The following is a 20,173-nucleotide window of genomic DNA, read 5'->3' as shown; positions in this document are numbered from 1 at the left end:
TTTATCCATTTCGGTATAGTCACCTGTCTGTATTTTATCCATGGCGGCATAGTGACCTGTCTGTATTTTATCCATGTCGGTATAGTGACCTGTCTGTATTTTATCCATGTCGGTATAGTGACCTGTCTGTATTTTATCCATGTCGGTATATTATTATTATTATTATTAGCATTTATTTATATGGTGCCACAAGTGTTCCGCAGCGCCTTACAAAGTACAAAAACAAATTGTATACAAGTGACTTACAGAACAATACAATACAGGACATGGATAATATATATTGCTACATTAGTGACCATATCACCCAGGTAAGCAACAGAGCATAAGCAACCAAGTGTTAGGTGCCCTAGTGGTGAGTAAGAAGTAAATGACACTATAGTAAGGAGAAGCACAAGAGGGTAGATGGCCCTGCTCGTGAGAGCTTACATTCTAAAAAGGTGGGGGAAGACAAACTGGGTTGACACAGATGGGGTAGATGGGGACGAATGAGCATGTAGCAAGGAGTTAGATTGATAGCTGGAAGGCTTTGATGAAGTAGTGGGTTTTGAGAGCCCGTTTGAAGGATTGCAAACAGGTGGAGAGTCTGATGCGGAGTGGGAGAGAGTTCCAGAGGTGGGGAGCAGTGCGGGCAAAATCTTGGAGGCGGGAGTGGGAGGAAGTAATCAGCTGGCATGAAAGGCGGCGTGCATTAGTTGAGCGAAGAGGGCGGAGAGGAGCGTGAAGGGAGATGAGATCAGAGATGTATATGGGAGAAGATTGGGTGAGGGCTTTGTGAGCGACCGTGAGAACCTTAAATTGGACTCTGAAAGGGAAGGGGAGCCAGTGTAGGGCTTGTAGGAGAGGGGAGGCAGATGCAGAATGTTTGGAGAGGAAGATAAGCCGTGCAGCAGCATTGAGGACAGACTGGAGAGGAGAGAGATGGGATTTGGGGAGGCCAGATAGGAGGAGGTTACAATAGTCCAATCTGGAGATGACCAGTGAGTGTATGAGGGTTTTAGTAGCATCCTGGGTGAGATAGGGTCTGATCTTAGAAATATTTTTGAGATGGAAACGACAGGACTGTGAAAGGTTCTGGATATGTGGTTTGAAGGAGAGGGATGAGTCCAGGATAACTCCAAGACAGCGCACCTTGGGACTAGATGAGATAGTTATTCCATCAATTGATAAAGAAATAGTGGGAAGTGAGGTGATGTGGGAGGGTGGGAAGATGATTAGCTTTGTCTTAGACATATTAAGTTTAAGAAATCGCTGGGACATCCAGGAAGAGACAGCAGAGAGACAGTTGGAGATACGAGTCAGAAGAGAGGGGGAGAGATCAGGGGAGGAAAGGTAGATTTGAGTATCATCAGCATAGAGATGATAATGGAGGTCAAAAGAGCTGATGAGTTCACCTAGAGAGGAAGTATAGAGGGAGAATAGGAGAGGACCAAGAACAGAACCTTGGGGAACACCTACTGTAAGAGGCTGTGGAGGGGAAGAGGAGTCGTGAGAGGAAACTGAAAAAGATCGGTCAGAGAGGTAGGATGACAGCCAGGAGAGGGCAGTTTCACTTAGACCAAGGGAGTGAAGGATATAGTGACCTGTCTGTATTTTATCCATGTCGGTATAGTGACCTGTCTGTATTTTATCCATGTCGGTATAGTCACCTGTCTGTATTTTATCCATGTCGGTATAGTCACCTGTCTGTATTTTATCCATGTCGGTATAGTCACCTGTCTGTATTTTATCCATGTCGGTATAGTCACCTGTCTGTATTTCAAGTTTTCCCGAGCGCCGGAATCCCTAAGGTAAGTAGCAGGGTTGGGGGGAGGATTAGGGTTAGGGTTAGGCACTAAGGGGGGAGGGTTAGATTTAGGCACCGGGGAGGGTTAGGTTTAGGCATCGGGTTGGGAGAGTTAGGGTTAGTGGTTAGGTATACTCATAGTTGCCGACTTTCTGGCTGCTCCTTCCGGGAGGGAGCAGCCAGATCGGCAGGGCAGCGGGGGGCGTGGCCAAAAAAGGGGGCGTGTCTGGACGGGTGCCTGGCAATTGTAGGCGTCACGGGGGCGGGGTCACGAGATCGCGTCATTTTGGCCCCGCCCCCGCTACACAATGCCAATAATACAGGCATTGTGAGGAAGGGGGCGGGGCCAAAATGACGCGAATCGCATCACTGGCTGCCCTCGCAGCGAGGGTTAGGTGTAAATTACGGGGGGATGTCGGGGGATCGGCGGCCGCCGGGAGGCTTGCCTGCCTTTCCGGGGGGGCGGGAGCTGCACCCGATTATCGGGAGGCTCCCGCCCAAATCGGGAGGGTAGGCAACCCTGGGTACACTTATCTCGAGCCATCTGGATGATAACATAGTCGGGATGCCGGTGTCGGGATTCTGACCGGCGGGATCCCAAACGCCGGCAACCCGTACCCAACCTGTCCCTTACGCCTGGGGTTAGACAAGTGTAAGTGTAAGTTGAGTATAGAAACATAAGTGTAGTACACCCACTGGAGATGCGACATAATGAATTTTGGATGCATCCCAAGATATGTTGTTGGGAAGTGTATGTGTTACAGGTATTAGACGCCTGGGGGTGCGGTGGTGATGGCAATAGCACTACCCACAGATTGTTTCTTTGCTTATTGCCCTCTCCAGCTGGGTTGGGTATGGAATCCCGGCAGTTGGGATGCCAGCTGTCAAAAGACCGACAGCGACATCCTGATGCTGAGGATCCTGACAGGGGATAAGTAAGTACTCGAACCTTCCCCCCCTTCACCCCCTAACCCTCCATTTCTCTACCCTAACCCTCCCTACCTGCACCATAACCTTCACGGTTAATGCCTAAACCTAACCCTCCTCTCTTAGTGCTTAACCCTAACAACCACCCCCCCCCCCCCCCCGGTGGTAGGTGGTACCCAGCCATAACCCCCCCTTACTGCAGCCTAATTCTAACCCCCCCCCCTCCCGCAGCCTAACCCTGCCCCCCCCCCCCCCCCCCCCCCCCCGGCGGCTAACAGCTACGGGAGCTCACTGTACTTACAATAGAGATGCCGGCTGTCGTGATCCCAGTGTCGGCATCTCCACTCATGTCGGGATTCCGGCGCCAATCTTCTGTCTGCGGTTCAGGATTCCAGTGCCAGGATTTCATCAGCCGGCATCCAGATCGTAGGTTTTTTTTAACTACATTCCCTCCAGCTGATAGTTCTCCTTTAACACTTATTGTTTCTGTATTCTGACAAGTTTTCGTTGCTGTTCAAATTACTTATTTGACATCTCCTTTTGGATTACTGCAGAAAAGAAGATTCACATTGGGTTTATAAAGCTGTAAACAATGGTGGTGGGGGTGTTTGTATTTTATTACATTTTAGATGGAAAATGTGACTTATACATTTATTAATAACACTGTCCTCTGTTGTGAAACTGACACTTCATTTCAGTATTGTATTGTGTACGAATCGGGTAAAGTGACTGTCACACTTACCACTAACACTGTCAGGCTGCATCTGTACTCATTGGGCATGTGGGCATATGTGCACTGGTACACTGGGTGCAGAAATACTGCCGTGTTAGGAGCTGAATGTATCTAATGATACTTGTGACTCACCATAAACACGTAAGTACCAGTTTTTGTAAGATAATTTTGGCACCAATATTCGGTCGCAGTATACGCAAAGTTTACGTATACTGCGTACAAATATGGGTGCCAAAATTATCTTACAAATTCTAAAATGAGGTCCATAATGTGAATTGCATGAAAAAATATATTTATACTGTTAATGTGCTAGAAGAAAGCCATTTCTGTCTTCAAATAAAGAAGAAAAACGTCCCCTGAATATTGTACAAATTAAAAAAAATATATTCCCTGTGAAATCATTGAAGCGTGAAAAATATAAAAATGAAAATAAAAAAAACAAGGTTTACCTCTAACTTCAGTGAAAATTCAGTGTTGGGTGAAGTTCATTGTAAACATGTTAAATAGTAAATTGGAGTTATACAAACCTGGTCCCAGTGATGAAGTTAATCCACCAGGTTCCCCTATGTCTGTACAAGCCAAGGGAAAAAAAGTTTGTCTTTTGTGGTGCAAAGTAACTTTTATAATGTTCACATTATAATAATAACATATTAAAAACCAGCGCTATAAATTGAATAGGTATTACAGGGTGTATAAAGAGAATAAAATTAGTTATTAAAATACTGTACACTCTATATTTGCTCCTATATTCACTAATTAGAATACAATAAAGAATATGTATAATCCAACAAGAACGTGATGTTCTGAATTTTTATTGTAAATACACATTTTTGTTATTGTATCTAGTAGGGGTGAGCGGGTTCGGATTTCTGAAATCCGAACCCCCCCGAGCCCCCCCGATCCGAGGCAGATCCGAGTCAGGCTCGACTTTTCCCGCCTGACTCGGATCTGAAATCGAGGCAAAACGTCATCATCCCGCCTTCCGAGTCTCGCGGGTTTTGGGTCCTATATAAGGTACCCGCGTCGGCGCCATTTTCTCACTCGGCTGTGGACAGTGAAGAGGGACGGTGGGAGTTAGGGCTGGCTGGGCTGTGTAGTGTAGTGTAGTGTAGTGCAGAGTAGTGTTGTGCTGTGCTGTGCTGTGCTGCTGTCGTCCACTACTTCAAAGTCCATAGGGGCTGGCTGTGTTGTGCTGTGCTGCTGTTGTTAATAGGGGCTGTGTCCACTACTTCAAAGTCCATAGGGGCTGGCTGGACTGTGTTGTGCAGTCAGTTCTCCATAGGGGCTGTGTCCACTCCAAAGTCCTGTGCAGTGTCCCAGTCCTAAAGGGGTGCTGTAGTGTTGTCCAGGGGGTGCTCTGTCCATCAGGGGTGCTCCCCCCAAGTGCTAAAAAAATAATATTTTTTGTGTGTTTGTGAATTGTGTGCGCAGTAGCCGCACGTGCATCAATAAAGTAGTGCCAAGCGTGCGCCTGTGTCATAAGTAAAGGGCCGGCTGGCTTGACCGTTAAAGGGTGCTGTAACCCCCAAAGTACACTCCAGTCCAAACCAAAAAAAAAAATATTTTCTGTGTTTGTGACTTGTGTGCACTGTGGCTGCACGTGCATCAACAAAGGAGCAGCGCCAAGCGTGCGCCTGTGTCCCTTAAGTAAAGAGCCGGCTGGCTCATTTCTTAAAGGGTGGTGTAACCCACAAAGTGCACTACTCTCCAGCAAAAATAAAAAAATATTTTCTGTGTTTGTGTGCGCTTTAGCCGCACGTATATATCAATATAACATAAATGGAGGACCAAACTTTCTCCGATAAAAATAAAATAGGGAAAGATCAAGAACCACTTCCTCCTAGTGCTGTTGCTGCTGCTGGGAGTTGTTCATCATCCCAGAGAGGAAGTAGGAACATCACTACTTTTACTAAACAATTGACCCTCCAACAGTCCCTAGCGATGAGGATGAAGTACGACAGCAGTCATCCTGAAGCAAAACGTATAACTGAGGCCTTGACTGCTATGTTGGTGTTAGACGTGCGTCCGGTATCCGACATTAGTGCAGTGGGATTTAGACAATTGATGGAGGTAGTGTGTCCCCGGTTCCAAATCCCATCTAGATTCCACCTGCATCCTCAAAGCAGCAGCGAGAAGCGTGCGTCTGTCTGTTAAAGGGTGGTGACACCCTCAAAGTGTGCTACACAAACAATAAAAATATTGTTCTTTTTTTTTCTGTCTTTGTGAAATGTGTGGGCTGTAGCCGCACCTGCATCCTTAAAGCAGCAGCGACAAGCGTGCGTCTGTCTGTTAAAGGGTGGTGACACCCTCAAAGTAGTTGTCCCCCCTCCAGTGTGTACGCCGAAAGAGTGTTTAGTGCAGCCGGGAACCTTGTCAGCGAAAGGCGTAGGAGGTTGCTTCCACAAAATGTGGAGAAGATGATGTTCATAAAATAAATTATCAACTCTTCCAGGGAGACCAGCCTCCAGAACGTACAGAGGGACCTGTGGTTGTGGATTCCAGCGAGGACGAATTAATACTCTGTGAGGATGAGGATGTACACACTGAAGAGGGTGAGGAATCGGTGGATGAGGAGGATGAGGATGACATCTTGCCTCCGTAGAGCCAGTTTGTGCAGGGACAGATTAATTGCCAGCTTGTTTTGTGGGAGCCCAATTGAACCAATCATTTCAGCCACAGTTGTGTGGCAGACCCTGGCGCTGAAATGATTGGTTTGTTAAAGTGTGCATGTCCTGTTTATACAACTTAAGGGTGGGTCATACATGCCTACCCTCCCGGTTTTCGCGGGAGGCTCCCAATTTTTCGGGTAACCCCCGCACCCTCGGAAGGGTAGGCATTTCTCCCGCATTCTGCCCACTTCCTAGTGAAGTGGGCAGAATGAGGAGAATACCCGCTGCGATCGCGGGTCTCCGTGAAGGGGGCGGGGCTTAATGACGCGAATCGTTATGCCCCGCCCCCATCGCCCCCCTGCTGCTTATCTTACCCGGGCTTCTCCCGGGAAGAGATTATAAAAGGTAGGCAACTATGGGGTGGGTGGGAGGGCCCAAGGACAATTCCATCTTGCACCTCTTTTTTTCTTTGCATTATGTACAGTTTGGGGCCTAGTTTTTCAAACTGCCATCCTGTCTGCCACTGCAGTTTCACGCCTAGATGGGTCACGTGTTTGTGCCGCCCACTCGTGTCGCTTAGCATAGTCATCCAGCTACCTCGGTGCAACCTTTTGGACATAAAAACACTATTGTGAGGTGTGAGGTGTTCAGAATAGACTGGAAATGAGTGGAAATTAAGGTTATTGAGGTTAATAATAGCATAGGAGCAGAAAAACCTACAAATTCTGTGATTTTAGCTGTTTTTATGCTTTTTTTCAAAAAAATACAGATCCAAAACACAAAACCCAGAACCCAAAACACGGAAGGGTGGTTTTGGCAAAACCAATCCAGATCCAAAACACGAAGAAAGATCCAGATCCAAAACCAAAACACAAAACACGAAAAGTGGCCGGTGCACACCCCTAGTATCTAGTTTGTTTCTGCTTTAAGATGGGTAACTATATGTAGGTATTTTTTTTGCCACCCATATAAATCCATTGCACAATCTATCGTTCCAACGCATATCATAATGATACAGATGTAGCCATCTACATCATTGCCGCGATGCGTGCGCACGGGCACGTGCATCGCGGCATATCGCAGCTTTCGCCGGGCTGCGACTAGGAGCTGCCGGCGTTCACCCCTTTGGGGCACACTGGGCACACTGGTCGTGCGCATCGCAGGATAGATGAGCGCGGCTTCATCTGTATATCGTATATACTGTGTACGCACAACAGATGAGAAGACGCGTTGAACAACACAATGCAGCTACATGCATCATGGAACGATACATTGCACCGCTTTACACCATATTGTGCAGTGTGTACGGACAGCGCTGTGTATTGTTACATCAAGTTGTCCCGTCGGCTGGGTACACCATTGTGTAGTGTGTCCCCAGTTACATAGTATATCAGAATATCTGTAAACCAGATACTATAGACTATGGCTTCCGTCTCACCTCATATTTTGCAGTTTTAATGGCAGTGTAACCATATGGCAGATGTATAATTAACCAAAAGACACTTTTTGTTTCATGAATTCACAGAGTATGTAGTGTTAGTTTCATTCACAATTATTAAAATAAATATATGTGTGGCATGTGTATAATTATCCACGTTTTTTCTTTTCATATATCCACATTTCCAAATGACTTATATTGTGAGTAGGCTTATATTTGGATACGTTTATGCTTATTGTTAATTACCACCTAGTTTAACAGTGGCATTTGAACCATACTTGCCAACTCTCCCTGAAATAGTAGCAATCTCCCTGACTCCCTGAAGAGTCTAGCAATCTCCCTGATTGCACCTGGGATTGGTATGAATGACCGCCTGACCTATGTCCGGCGGTTCAAATTCCGACGCCAGAAGACCGTCAGGAGTGAAGATCCCGACCGCTAAAAAGGTAAGTACAGTATAACTAACCCTCTCCCCCAACCCAAACCCTCCCTTAGGGGTCCCTAACCCTAACCTCCCCCCCTAGTGCCTAACTCTAACCCTCCCCTTACATACCTAAACCTAACCTCCCCGTCCCCGCAGCCTAAACCTAAGTCTCCCGAGGGGGGGGTGCCTAACCCTAACCTCCCCCCAGGGGTGCCTAACTCTAACCCCCCTTCCCCTAGCCTAACCCTCCCGGAGGGGTGCCTATCCCGAAGTCCCCTCCGGGAGCCCCTAACTTAACCCTCCCCCCAGCGCGGCTGTCCGCGCCTGCCGCCCGGCTTACCTTCGTTCAGTATGCCGGGCGTCGGGCTCTCTGCGTAGTGATAATGATAGGCGTTGGGATTTCAACGCCTATCATTAGTCCCCTGTCAGGATTGCACAGTCGGGAAGCCGGCGGTCGGCATTTCGACCGTCGGCTTCCTAACGGCATACCTTGCACCTTACCCCCATTATGAAGCTATTACATAAAAGAAAAAACAGAGATATATACATTCAAATGGGATTATTAGTATAATTTCCCTGCATAGATTATAAGGCACAATGGTCCCTACGGCTACATTTATTTTCTGATAATTATCAGTGTGTTTTCATCAACACGTAAATCTTACTAACTGCTTTGGGGCTCGTTTACATTTAGATGTAAGTCAGTTATATGACACGCCTCTCAGATGTAGCAGTACACGCCCACTTTACTGCCGCGCTCATAGGTGCTACTTTCACACTCTCCCTGAAATACTTTTTCAAATGTAGGCAAAGTATGATTTCAGCTCGTGAAACAGATTTGGAGTTATATATGTTATACATACTTGCTGACTATTTGGCTGCTCCTTCCGGGAGGGAGCAGCCAGATCGGCAGAACAGGGGGCGTGGCCGGCAAAAGGGGGCGTGGCCGGGCGGGCTGAAGGCCATTTACGGGTGTGACAGGAGGCGGGGACACACGATCGCGTCATTTTGGCCCCGCCCCCGCTACACAATGCCGAAATACAGGCATTGTGAAGCAGGGGGCGGGGCCAAAATGACGCGAATCGCGTCAGCGGCCCCCCGCTGAAGGGGGTTTATTAGGTACTGACGGGGGGGGAGACAGGGGATCGGCGGCATGCGGGAGGCTTGCCTGCCTTTCCGGGGGGGCGGGAGCTGCACCCGTTTATCGGGAGGCTCCCGCCCGAATCGGGAGGGTAGGCAACCCTGATGTTATATGTGTGACATGTATATAATTAGCCACATTTTTGATACTGTACTGTATGTAAAAATATCCCACGTATGTTGTGGGTAGATTTATATTAGGATGGATATCATTACCAACTAATTTAACAGTGGCAATCAAATATTGACCACTTCTAGTCGGAATTTATTTAAATACTGTATACCTGGGTATGTATGTGTGTTTAATTAGGTAACTCTTGGTAAATTAGTGGCATTTGTGTATTAGCCCCTCCTAGTAGCATATATTGTACATGCGCCACAATACCATTAAATATAAAATTGTGCGCAAAACACAGCCAAAGTGTTTCTGTATATCCCTATATTAGAGCTCTGAGAATCCCTTAATCGGATAATTGCTATATAGGAAGCCAAGTTAACTCTGCGTAGTATCTGCTTCAATTTAGAAACAATTAGTGCACACTCAGTGTGCTTGACACACTATAAGGGATGTCAGCTCATATCTGCACAGTGTCAGGAATAATTAGTGCACATGAAATGTGCCTGTCATGGGGTAGAGACAGGGTTATTTCCAGGGCTATGTAAATATCCAGCCTTGGTCACTAGTATGATCTCAGATAATGCACGCACAGGTCTCTCCCTCGCAGGCTAAGCCCTCCCTCTGTCTACCTAATCACAACTTTAGAATGTAAGCTCTCACGAGCAGGGCCCTCTTCCCTCATGTGCTTTTACTTCCTTTACTTATATTATCTACTCTATACTCCTTATAACAGCACCTAACCCTTGACTTTTGCCATTCTGCTACTGTTGCAGCCATGTTTATATACCATGTACTTGTCCTGCAATGTCTTGTACTGTATGTCACTGTTTTCTTGTTCTGTTCAACTGTTTATGTATTGTTTCTGTACTTTGTTTTTGTACTTCTTAAGCGCTGCAGAACCCTTGTGGCGCCATATAAATAAAGGATAATAATAATAATAATAATAACTGTCAGAGCACATATAAGTAGTGCACGCAGCAGGAACGCCGACACGAGTTTTGCTGCTGACCACTTTGCCAAGCTTTTCAAATCACATATTCCACACTCTTAATGCACCCTCTAATATCTATTCATTTTATTTTGCTGTATTTTGTTATAATGTGAACATTAAAAGTTACGTTTAACACACGTTACTGTGCACCACAAAGTACGATCTCTTTCTCTCTTTGCATGTTTGAGTTATTTAAATGTTAGTGGTAGCACCCCCTGTATAATGTGGACATGTAAATACAATTATACCGCTTTTACACCTAAATTCCGGGTCTGACCCGGCGGTTGGGACAGGGTTCCAATCTGGATCAGACCTGGAATTTAGCTGGCGACGACCCAGGATTTTCCCGAGCCGGCGCCGTTCACACCGGAGCCGGGTCTGCAGAGATACAGCTTTAAGTGGATGCTTGGAGATGATGTCCTCTCCAAGCGCCACTGAAGCCGGCCAATCGGCAGGCATGCGGCACGATCCAGGTCACCGTGACCCGGATCGCGCCGTTTACACTGCAGGGTTTCACAGGTTATTCCCTTGTTAAACCCTGCAAGTTACCTGGGTCGGATTGCCGTGTCACTCCACCTGGCAATCCAACCCTTTTCCCATTTTACACCAAGGTGTTACCCAGGTTAACCCGGGTTTTACCTCTGGTGTAAAAGGGGTATTATTCTTATCATATAAGTGGCCTACATAGATAATATAGTAAAATATATTTTATTATCCACATATCCTTGTCCTCAATGTCTGTAACAATCCAGCAATGCTGACTTCGGTTCAAATGCATGTCTTTTTCAAACAGGAACTGCTGTTGTCAAAGCCCCTCCTCAATGATCTTCCCATTTATGTGACTGTCATGGAGGAGGGGCATTGACAACAAGCTAACTGTATGAATACAGGCATAGCAGAATCAGCAAAGCTTTGGAACTCAGCTACATAGTATTCTATATCATTATTCATCTGACTGAGGGCCTGATTCAGAGCCGGACGCTCTGACAGAGCGCTCGCTCTGAATCAGGGCCGTCCTTCTTGTTTTTTAGAGCGGCCTCCTGGCCGCTCGCATAGCTGTGGTTGACCACCCACAGCTATAGCGAGCGGCCAGGAAGATGGTCGCGATGGTCAAGACCATCGCGACCATCTGGCTTGCGACGAGACCCTTGTGGTAGGGTCTCGTTGCCGCAAGCCCCAGAGAGATTTCAGCTCTAACAGAGCCGGAATCTCTCCACTGACTTCACTGGTAATGTCAGTGGGGCCGGCCCCAAACGGTAGGCGTTCACATGGGAACGCCTCCGTTTGGGCAGCCACACCCCCAGCCCGCCCACCAAATGGGGCGTGCTGTCACTCAACATCGACAGCACGGCCCCTTTGGTACGAGACCCGGAGCGACGGTTTGCCCATCGCTATCCGGGTCTCGCGCATGCTCCGTCGTGCGCATACACTCTGGGCCACCATCGACCCGGTTGCGAGCGCTCAGCGCTTGCGACGTCTGAATCAGGCCCTGAATTCTATATAAAATGGAATTTGAGGTTTTGGATTAAATTGTTTTTTATAGTTGTTTACAGTAGACAGGTTCAGTCAGTAGTCACCGAGCTCTCTCTCTCTCTCTCTCTCTCTCTCTCTCTCTCTCTCTCTCTCTCTCCCCTTCCCCCCCCTCCCCCCCCCCCCCCCCCTCAGGAAAGCGCAATACATTACTGTATGATAATTATGCTCATTCCATTCTCTTGTTTCTCACCTGGCAGATGAACCACTGTGGGACACAAGCTCCTGTCTGGTTGTCTCTCCGGGACTCGGAATCTCTCCCGCCACCTGGGGAGATGCGGGCGCTCACGGCCTGTGCCACGTGGCAGTTTTTCTTCAGCAGCACCAAGGATTGTTGTCTTTTTCGCATCCCAGTGACAGTGAGAAATTGTGGGGACTTCTTTGTGTATTTTTTGCAACCTACCCAAGGATGTATGGGCTACTGTGCAGAGGGTGAGGAATTATTTGACTCTGCTATGTACTTCAGATAGGGAATAACTGGTAAGGGGGATCAGGCGGACCATGGCCCTAGACTAGTGTTGGATTTACAGTTGGGGGTTATCCTTCAATGACAGTGAAAAATCAGCAAAAATCACATGTACAGCAGACAGTATGTACTGTACAACCGAAAAACCAATGCTCATCCATGTTACAGGCAGGGCTGTCTTACCAGCATTGTAGGCCCTGGTCAAACCAATATGCTGGGGTCCCTACCCACCCATTCATGGGAATAAAAATGTGAATGGTCAATAAAATAAAACCTTTAGATTTATTGGTACTTTCAACAAAATCAGTGTTTCATTAAAAAACATGAGGTAAAGCCAGGATTACGGACTCCACCTCTCTATTCTCCAGCTCGCAGTGCAGTTCCTGGTCTTCACTGCAGCTGTGATTAAATTAAGGGTGAGAGAGGGGATGTGCCTCCTGTGCCCCCTCCTTTATCCTGCTTTGTGGCTGTAGGCTGGGAGGCATGTAGAGAATTCTGCCTGGCCGCTCTGATTGTGTGTAATTCACAATCAAAGCGGCCGGGGAGCATCTTTCTCTGCCTGCCTCTCAGCCGTCTGCCCTATGCACAGAGCAAGTGGCTGCACACTCCATGTTGATGCCTCTTGGCCCAGCCCGCCCCTGCTCGAAGGCCCCTAGAATACGATAAGATGGCCCTGGTTATATGTCTCTGTATTTTTCTTCTTTCCATCCATCTGTATTCATCGTAGCAGATTCCTCACTGGGGCCAGGATGTACTAAACACAAAAATGCAGTAAAACCCCCGAAATTGCAGTTTGCAGGGGTTTTACCGCATATCCCATATGTACAAACCATCTTCAGGTGGCGTTACCCAATAGAAGCCTATGGGCTTCTTTACGGGATGCTACCCCAGAGCGATCCAATCGGTTCCCTCCCATCACTGCCTGCATCCTTCTGCGCATGCACAGAAGGACGCCGTATGACGGAGCAATGTATCGTTGCATGCTGCATGCAACTACACTACGTCCTAAATTGCATCGTTACATGTGCAGTACAGCAGATGGGACGATACGATGAACAACACCCGGGAATGACGGATCGTGTGTACGTGCTATACTATATGTATGATATATCTTTCCTATCCGCGTCAGAGCGATATATATCGTATGATACATCATATGCTGTGTAACCAGCTTTAGTTTGCAATGGAACACAATTTTCCCATAATTCAATGGTACAGGCCTAGAAACCAGGAATATTTCCTCCTTCGTAATTATTCAGCCAGGGCTCGGGTATGAAATACCGGCAGCTCAATAGCCACTGGTTCACGTCCCGACACCGGAAGCCCGATAAAATAAATTGCCGGCAGGGGCAGGTAAGTACTCTATTCCTCCCCTCTCCCCCCCCCCCCTAACTCTAACCCTTCCTAAGTGGTGCCCAACCCTAACCTCCCCCCGGTGGTGCCTAACCCTCCCTTCCCGCACCCTAAACCTAACCCTCTTGGGGGGGGGGGTGGGTGATGCCTTACCCTAACCTCCCACCCGGTTGTGCCTAACCCTAACCTCCCCTCCCCGCAACCTAACCCTCCCTGGGGGATGCCTAACCCTAATTACCCCCCCGGGGGTCCCTAAACCTAACCCCCACCATCCCCAGGCTAAGTCTCATACTTAAACGGATTCTTCGTTCGGGATTCCAGCTGTCGAGATGGCGACGCCGGTATCCTGATCCCCTTCGGTGTCGGGATTTTGCCGGGCAGTGGGATTCTAGCGGCGGTATACCGACTGTCGGCATCCCGTCTGCCGGCACATTAACTACATCCCTTCAGCCAGACCCGGTCATCTTCCACTATAGACGGGTTCTGTTTCAGAATCACAAACCCTAAACCATATGTTGTTTTCTATCAGTGTCTTCAGAATATTATTGTTCATCCTGCATACCAAAGTTTCCCAAAACCCGCCATTACAGTCCAGGTTTTAAGGATATCCATGCTTGAGTCCAGATGTGGTTAAATAATATTGACTGAGGTACTAATTAAGTCACACCTGGACTGTAATGGCAGAGTTTGGGAACCTCTGCTGTATATACCATAGTGATATCTCTGCCATGATTTTCATATAATAATTGTTATTAATCTTATGTTTTAGTGGTTTCAGAATCTAGATCGCAGTGCGACGCCGGGGAGGTAGAAGTCAACGGTGCTTGTACAAGTAAGTCTGATAGAAACTCACATTAATAATATAACTGATATTATTTATATGTTAACCTACTGTATTATTATTATCTATTACCAGGGACGTATTTATAATGGGTGCAGGGTGTGCGGTGTACATGGGCCTCTGGGTCCAGCACCCATATTTTTAATACTTACCTCTCCGAAGTCCTGCGTCGGCTGTAGCAGCGCTGTGGAAATTGCCTAGAAAATGGCCATTATCCCGGCATTTTGCACAAGCGCAGTAGGGAAATCACCAGGAAAATGGCTGCTGCGCCATTTCCCCTGTTACCTTTGCATGCGCATTAGACTCCGGGCACCAACACCCAAATTAGGAAGCATGCAGTCAGCAGCCAATTAACCTAACAGTATATTTTCGGAGGAAAGGCGGGTGCCCCGGATGAAATCCACTAAAACGTATGGAGAAAATGCTAGCTCCACACAGAAAGATGCCTTGGTCAGGAATTTGACACATGACACCAGTACTGTGAGGCTAACCACTATACCACCCGGGATACGTTCAGTATCCCGACAAAGGGGATGCCAGCAGTCACAGTGCAGATGCCGGAATCCTGACACTTGTCAGAATCCTGGCACCGGCAACCCGACGGTAAGTAGCGGGGTTAGAGAGACGGTTATGGGTTAGGGACTAAGGGGGAAGGGTTAGGTTTAGGCACAGGGGAGGAAGGGTTAGGGAGCGGCGGAGGGTATCCTGACCCTGTCAGGATTAGGGGTGTGCACCGGCCACTTTTCGTGTTTTGTGTTTTGGTTCTGGATCTGGATCTTTCTTCGTGTTTTGGATCTGGATTGGTTTTGCCAAAACCACCCTTCCGTGTTTTGGGTTCTGGGTTTTGTGTTTTGGATCTGTATTTTTTTGAAAAAAAGCATAAAAACAGCTAAAATCACAGAATTTGTAGGTTTTTCTGCTCCTATGCTATTATTAACCTCAATAACCTTAATTTCCACTCATTTCCAGTCTATTCTGAACACCTCACACCTCACAATAGTGTTTTTATGTCCAAAAGGTTGAACCGAGGTAGCTGGATGACTATGCTAAGCGACACGAGTGGGCGGCACAAACACGTGGCCCATCTAGGCGTGAAACTGCAGTGGCAGACAGGATGGCAGTTTGAAAAACTAGGCCCCAAACTGTACATAATGCAAAGAAAAAAAAGAGGTGCAAGATGGAATTGTCCTTGGGCCCTCCCACCCACCATTATGTTGTATAAACAAGACATGCACACTTTAACAAACCAATCATTTCAGCGCCAGGGTCTGCCACACAACTGTGGCTGAAATGATTGGTTCGTTTGGGCCCCCACAAAACAAGCTGGCAATTAATCTGTCCCTGCACAAACTGGCTCTACGGAGGCAAGATGTCATCCTCATCCTCCTCATCCACCGATTCCTCACCCTCTTCAGTGTGTACATCCTCATCCTCACAAAGTATTAACTCGTCCCCACTTGAATCCACCACCACAGGTCCCTCTGTACGTTCTGGAGGCTGGTCTCCCTGGAAGAGCTGATAATTCATTTTGATGAACATCATCTTCTCCACATTCTGTGGAAGCAACCTCCTACGCCTTTCGCTGACAAGGTTCCCGGCTGCACTAAACACTCTTTCGGAGTACACACTGGAGGGGGGGCAACTCAGGTAAAATAGAGCCAGTTTGTACAGGGGCCTCCAAATTGCCTCTTTTTCCTGCCAGTACAGGTATGGACTGTCTGACATGCCTACTTGGATGCTGTCACCAATGTAATCCTCCACCATTCTGTCAATGGTGACAGTATCATATGCAGTGACAGTAGACATGTCAGAAATTGTTGCCAGGTCCTTCAGTCCGGACCAGATGTCCAAACTTGGTCCTGCCTGCCCTGCATCACCGCCAGCGGGTTGCTTAGGATACCTAAGTTTTTTCCTGGCAGCCCCAGTTGCGGGAGAAAATGAAGAAGGAGCTGTTGACGTGTCACGTTCCGCTTCAGCTGACAGTGTGTTCACCAGCAGGTCTTTGCACCTCTGCAGGCTTGTGTCGGCCGGAAAGAGAGACACCACATAGGCTTTAAACCTAGGATCGAGCACTGTGGCCAAAATGTAGTGGTCTGATTTCAACAGATTGACCACCCTGGAATCCTGGCAAAGCGAATGAAGGGCTTCATCCACAAGTCCCACATGCCGAGCGGAATCGCTCCGTCTTGGCTCCTCCTTCACTTTCTCCAGCTGCTTCTGCAAAAGCCTGATGAGGGGAATGACCTGACTCAAGCTGGCAGTGTCTGAACTGACTTCACGTGTGGCAAGTTCGAAGGGCTGGAGAACCTTGCACAACACGGAAATCATTCTCCACTGCGCTTGAATCAGGTGCATACCCCCTCCTTTGCCTATGTCATAGGTGGATGTATAGGCTTGTATGGCCTTTTGCTGCTCCTCCATCCTCTGAAGCATATAGAGGGTTGAGTTCCACCGCGTCACAACCTCTTGCTTCAGGTGATGGCAGGGCAGGTTCAACAGTGTTTGCTGGCGCTCCAGTCTTCGGCACGCAGTCGCTGAATGGCGAAAGTGGCCAGAAATTTTTCGGGCCACCCAAAGCGTCTCCTGCATGCCCCTGACGCTTTTCAGAAAATTCTGCACCACCAAGTTTATTGTGTGAGCAAAACATGGGACGTGCTGGAATTTGCCCATATGTAATGCCCGCACAATATTGGTGGCGTTGTCAGATATCACAAATCCCCTGGAGAGTCTAAGTGGGGTAAGCCAATGGGCGATGATTTCCCTCAGTTTCTCTAAGAGGTTGTCGGCGGTGTGCCTCTTACTGAAACCGGTGATACACAGCGTAGCCTGCCTTGGAACGAGCTGGCGTTTCTGAGATGCTGCTACTGGTGACGCTGCTGCTGTTGCTGCGTAAGGTGATACATCTACCCAGTGGGCTGTCACAGTCATATAGTCCTTAGTCTGCCCTGTTCCACTTGTCCACATGTCCGTGGTTAAGTGGACATTGTGTACAACGGCATTTTTCAGGACACTGAGGACACTTTTTCTGACGTTTCTGTACAGTCTCGGTATCGCCTGCCTAGTGAAGTGGAATCTAGACGGGATTTGGAACCGGGGACACACTACCTCCATCAATTGTCTAAATCCCACTGCACTAATGGCGGATACCGGACGCACATCTAACACCAACATAGCAGTCAAGGCCTCAGTTATACGTTTTGCTTCAGGATGACTGCTGTCGTACTTCATCCTCCTCGCTAAGGACTGTTGGAGGGTCAATTGTTTAGTAAAAGTAGTGGTGTTCCTACTTCCTCTCTGGGATGATGAACGACTCCCAGCAGCAGCAACAGCAGCAGCGGCAGCAGTAGGCGTAGCAATGCAGGATCCTCCGGAGGAATCCCGGATAGGAGAGTCAGTCATGCCAGTGACATGGCCTGCAGGACTACTTCCGATCCTGACTAAGGAGGAAATTGACGAGGAGGGAGTTGACGGTGTGGTTTGCAGGCGCTTGGATACAACAGGACAACGGGATTTAGGTGTCCCTGGACTGCTTACGGTCTTAGCCAAAGTTTCTGAACTTGACAGTAACTTTTTATGAACGCGCTGCAGGTGCCGTATAAGGGAGGATGTTCCTAGGTGGTTGACGTCCCTACCCCTACTTATTTCACCTTTACATATGGTACATATGGCAAGACAGTTGTTGTCCGGATTTGGATATAAATATTGCCAGACCAAAGAGGTGGAATGTTTGGTCTTCTGCCCAGGCATGACCGTGATGGGCTTTTTCATCCCACGGACAACAACTGTCTCCCCCGGAGCCTGATTTAAACAAACCACATCACCATCAGAATCCTCCTCGCCAACATCCTCCTCAGCGCCAGCTACACCAGTATCCTCATCCTGTTGTACTTCAACAGTGACATCTTCAATTGGCATATCAGCAAGTGGACTGTGGGTGCTCCTTTCAGCACTTGCAGGGGGTGTGCACATGGTGGAAAGAGCCACCTCTTCCCGTCCAGTGCTGGGAAGGTCAGGCATCGCAACCACCACCACACTTGGACTCTCCTTGGGGATTTGTGATATCTTCTTAGAAAGCACAGTTCTTCGCTGTGCTAAACTCGTTTGATTTTTTTAGTGGGAGGAGGGCTTCCATCGTCATGTGAAGCTGAACCACTAGTCATGAACATACTAGGGATCGACCATAGCCGTTCCTTGCCACTCCGTGTCGTAAATGGCATATTGGCAAGTTTACGTTTCTCTTCAGCTGATTTAAATGTTTTTTTCAAGGTCATTTTCCTGAACTTTGTCATTTGGGATTGTATGTGCCCTCTATTATGACATTGGGCATCGGCCTTGGCAGACGACGTTGATGGCATGTTATCGTCTATGTCATGACTAGTGGTGGCAGCTTCAGCACTAGGAGGAAGTGGTTCTTGATCTTTCTCTATTTTATTTTTATCGGAGAAAGTTTGGTCCTCCATTTATGTTATATCGATTTGATATATACGTGCGGCTAAACACAGAAAATATTTTTTTATTTTTGCTGGAGAGTAGTGCACTTTGTGGGTTACACCAGCCTTTAAGAAATGAGCCAGCCGGCTCTTTACTTATGGGACACAGGCGCACGCTTGGCGCTGCTCCTTTGTTGATGCACGTGTGGCTACTGCGCACACAATTCACAAACACAGAAATTAATTTTTTTTTTGGTTTGGACTGGAGTGTACTTTGGGGGTTACAGCACCCTTTAACGGTCAAGCCAGCCGGCCCTTTACTTGTGACACAGGCGCACGCTTGGCACTACTTTGTTGATGCACGTGCGGCTACTGCGCTCACAATTCACAAACACAGAAAAAATATTTTGTTATTTGGTTTGGAGTGTACTTTGGGGGTTACAGCACCCTTTAACGGTCAAGCCAGCCGGCCCTTTACTTATGACACAGGCGCACGCTTGGCACTACTTTGTCGATGCACGTGCGGCTACTGCGCACACAATTCACAAACACAGAAAATAATTTTTTTTTTGGTTCGGACTGGAGTGTACTTTGGGGGTTACAGCACCCTTTAACGGTCAAGCCAGCCGGCCCTTTACTTATGACACAGGCGCACGCTTGGCACTACTTTGTTGATGCACGTGCGGCTACTGCGCACACAATTCACAAACACAGAAAATATTATTTTTTTTGGTTTGGACTGGAGTGTACTTTGGGGGTTACAGCACCCTTTAACGGTCAAGCCAGCCGGCCCTTTACTTATGACACAGGCGCACGCTTGGCACTACTTTGTTGATGCACGTGCGGCTACTGCGCACACAATTCACAAACACAGAAAATATTATTTTTTTTGGTTTGGACTGGAGTGTACTTTGGGGGTTACAGCACCCTTTAACGGTCAAGCCAGCCGGCCCTTTACTTATGACACAGGCGCACGCTTGGCACTACTTTGTTGATGCACGTGCGGCTACTGCGCACACAATTCACAAACACAGAAAATATATTATTTTTTTAGCACTTGGGGGGAGCACCCCTGATGGACAGAGCACCCCCTGGACAACACTACAGCACCCCATTAGGACTGGGACACTGCACAGGACTTTGGAGTGGACACAGCCCCTATGGAGAACTGACTGCACAACACAGTCCAGCCAGCCCCTATGGACTTTGAAGTAGTGGACACAGCCCCTATTAACAACAGCAGCACAACACAGCCAGCCCCTATGGACTTTGAAGTAGTGGACAACAGCAGCACTACACTACACTACACTACACAGCCCAGCCAGCCCTAACTCCCACCCTCCCTCTTCACTGTCCACAGCCGAGTGAGAAAATGGCGCCGACGCGGGTA

The 20,173-nt window shown here is 47.9% G+C and overlaps 1 protein-coding gene across 1 annotated transcript in view; it reads left to right on the top strand.

Moving 5' to 3' along the window:
* VWDE (von Willebrand factor D and EGF domains) overlaps positions 1–20,173 on the top strand; it is a 138,417-nt gene that overhangs the window by 23,217 nt on the left and 95,027 nt on the right. Inside the window, exons 2-3 of the mRNA XM_088453096.1 lie at positions 11,894–12,125; positions 14,282–14,344. Coding sequence (XP_088309222.1) covers positions 11,894–12,125; positions 14,282–14,344 — 295 coding nt within the window. The remainder of the gene's footprint in view (positions 1–11,893; positions 12,126–14,281; positions 14,345–20,173) is intronic.

Source organism: Taudactylus pleione, unplaced genomic scaffold (genome assembly GCF_031769625.1).
Source record: "Taudactylus pleione unplaced genomic scaffold, aTauple2 ptg000571l, whole genome shotgun sequence".
In the NCBI taxonomy this organism is placed as follows: domain Eukaryota; kingdom Metazoa; phylum Chordata; class Amphibia; order Anura; family Myobatrachidae; genus Taudactylus; species Taudactylus pleione.
The sequence above is the reverse complement of the archived record's forward strand: the minus strand, read 5'-3'. Positions and strand labels throughout refer to the sequence as shown.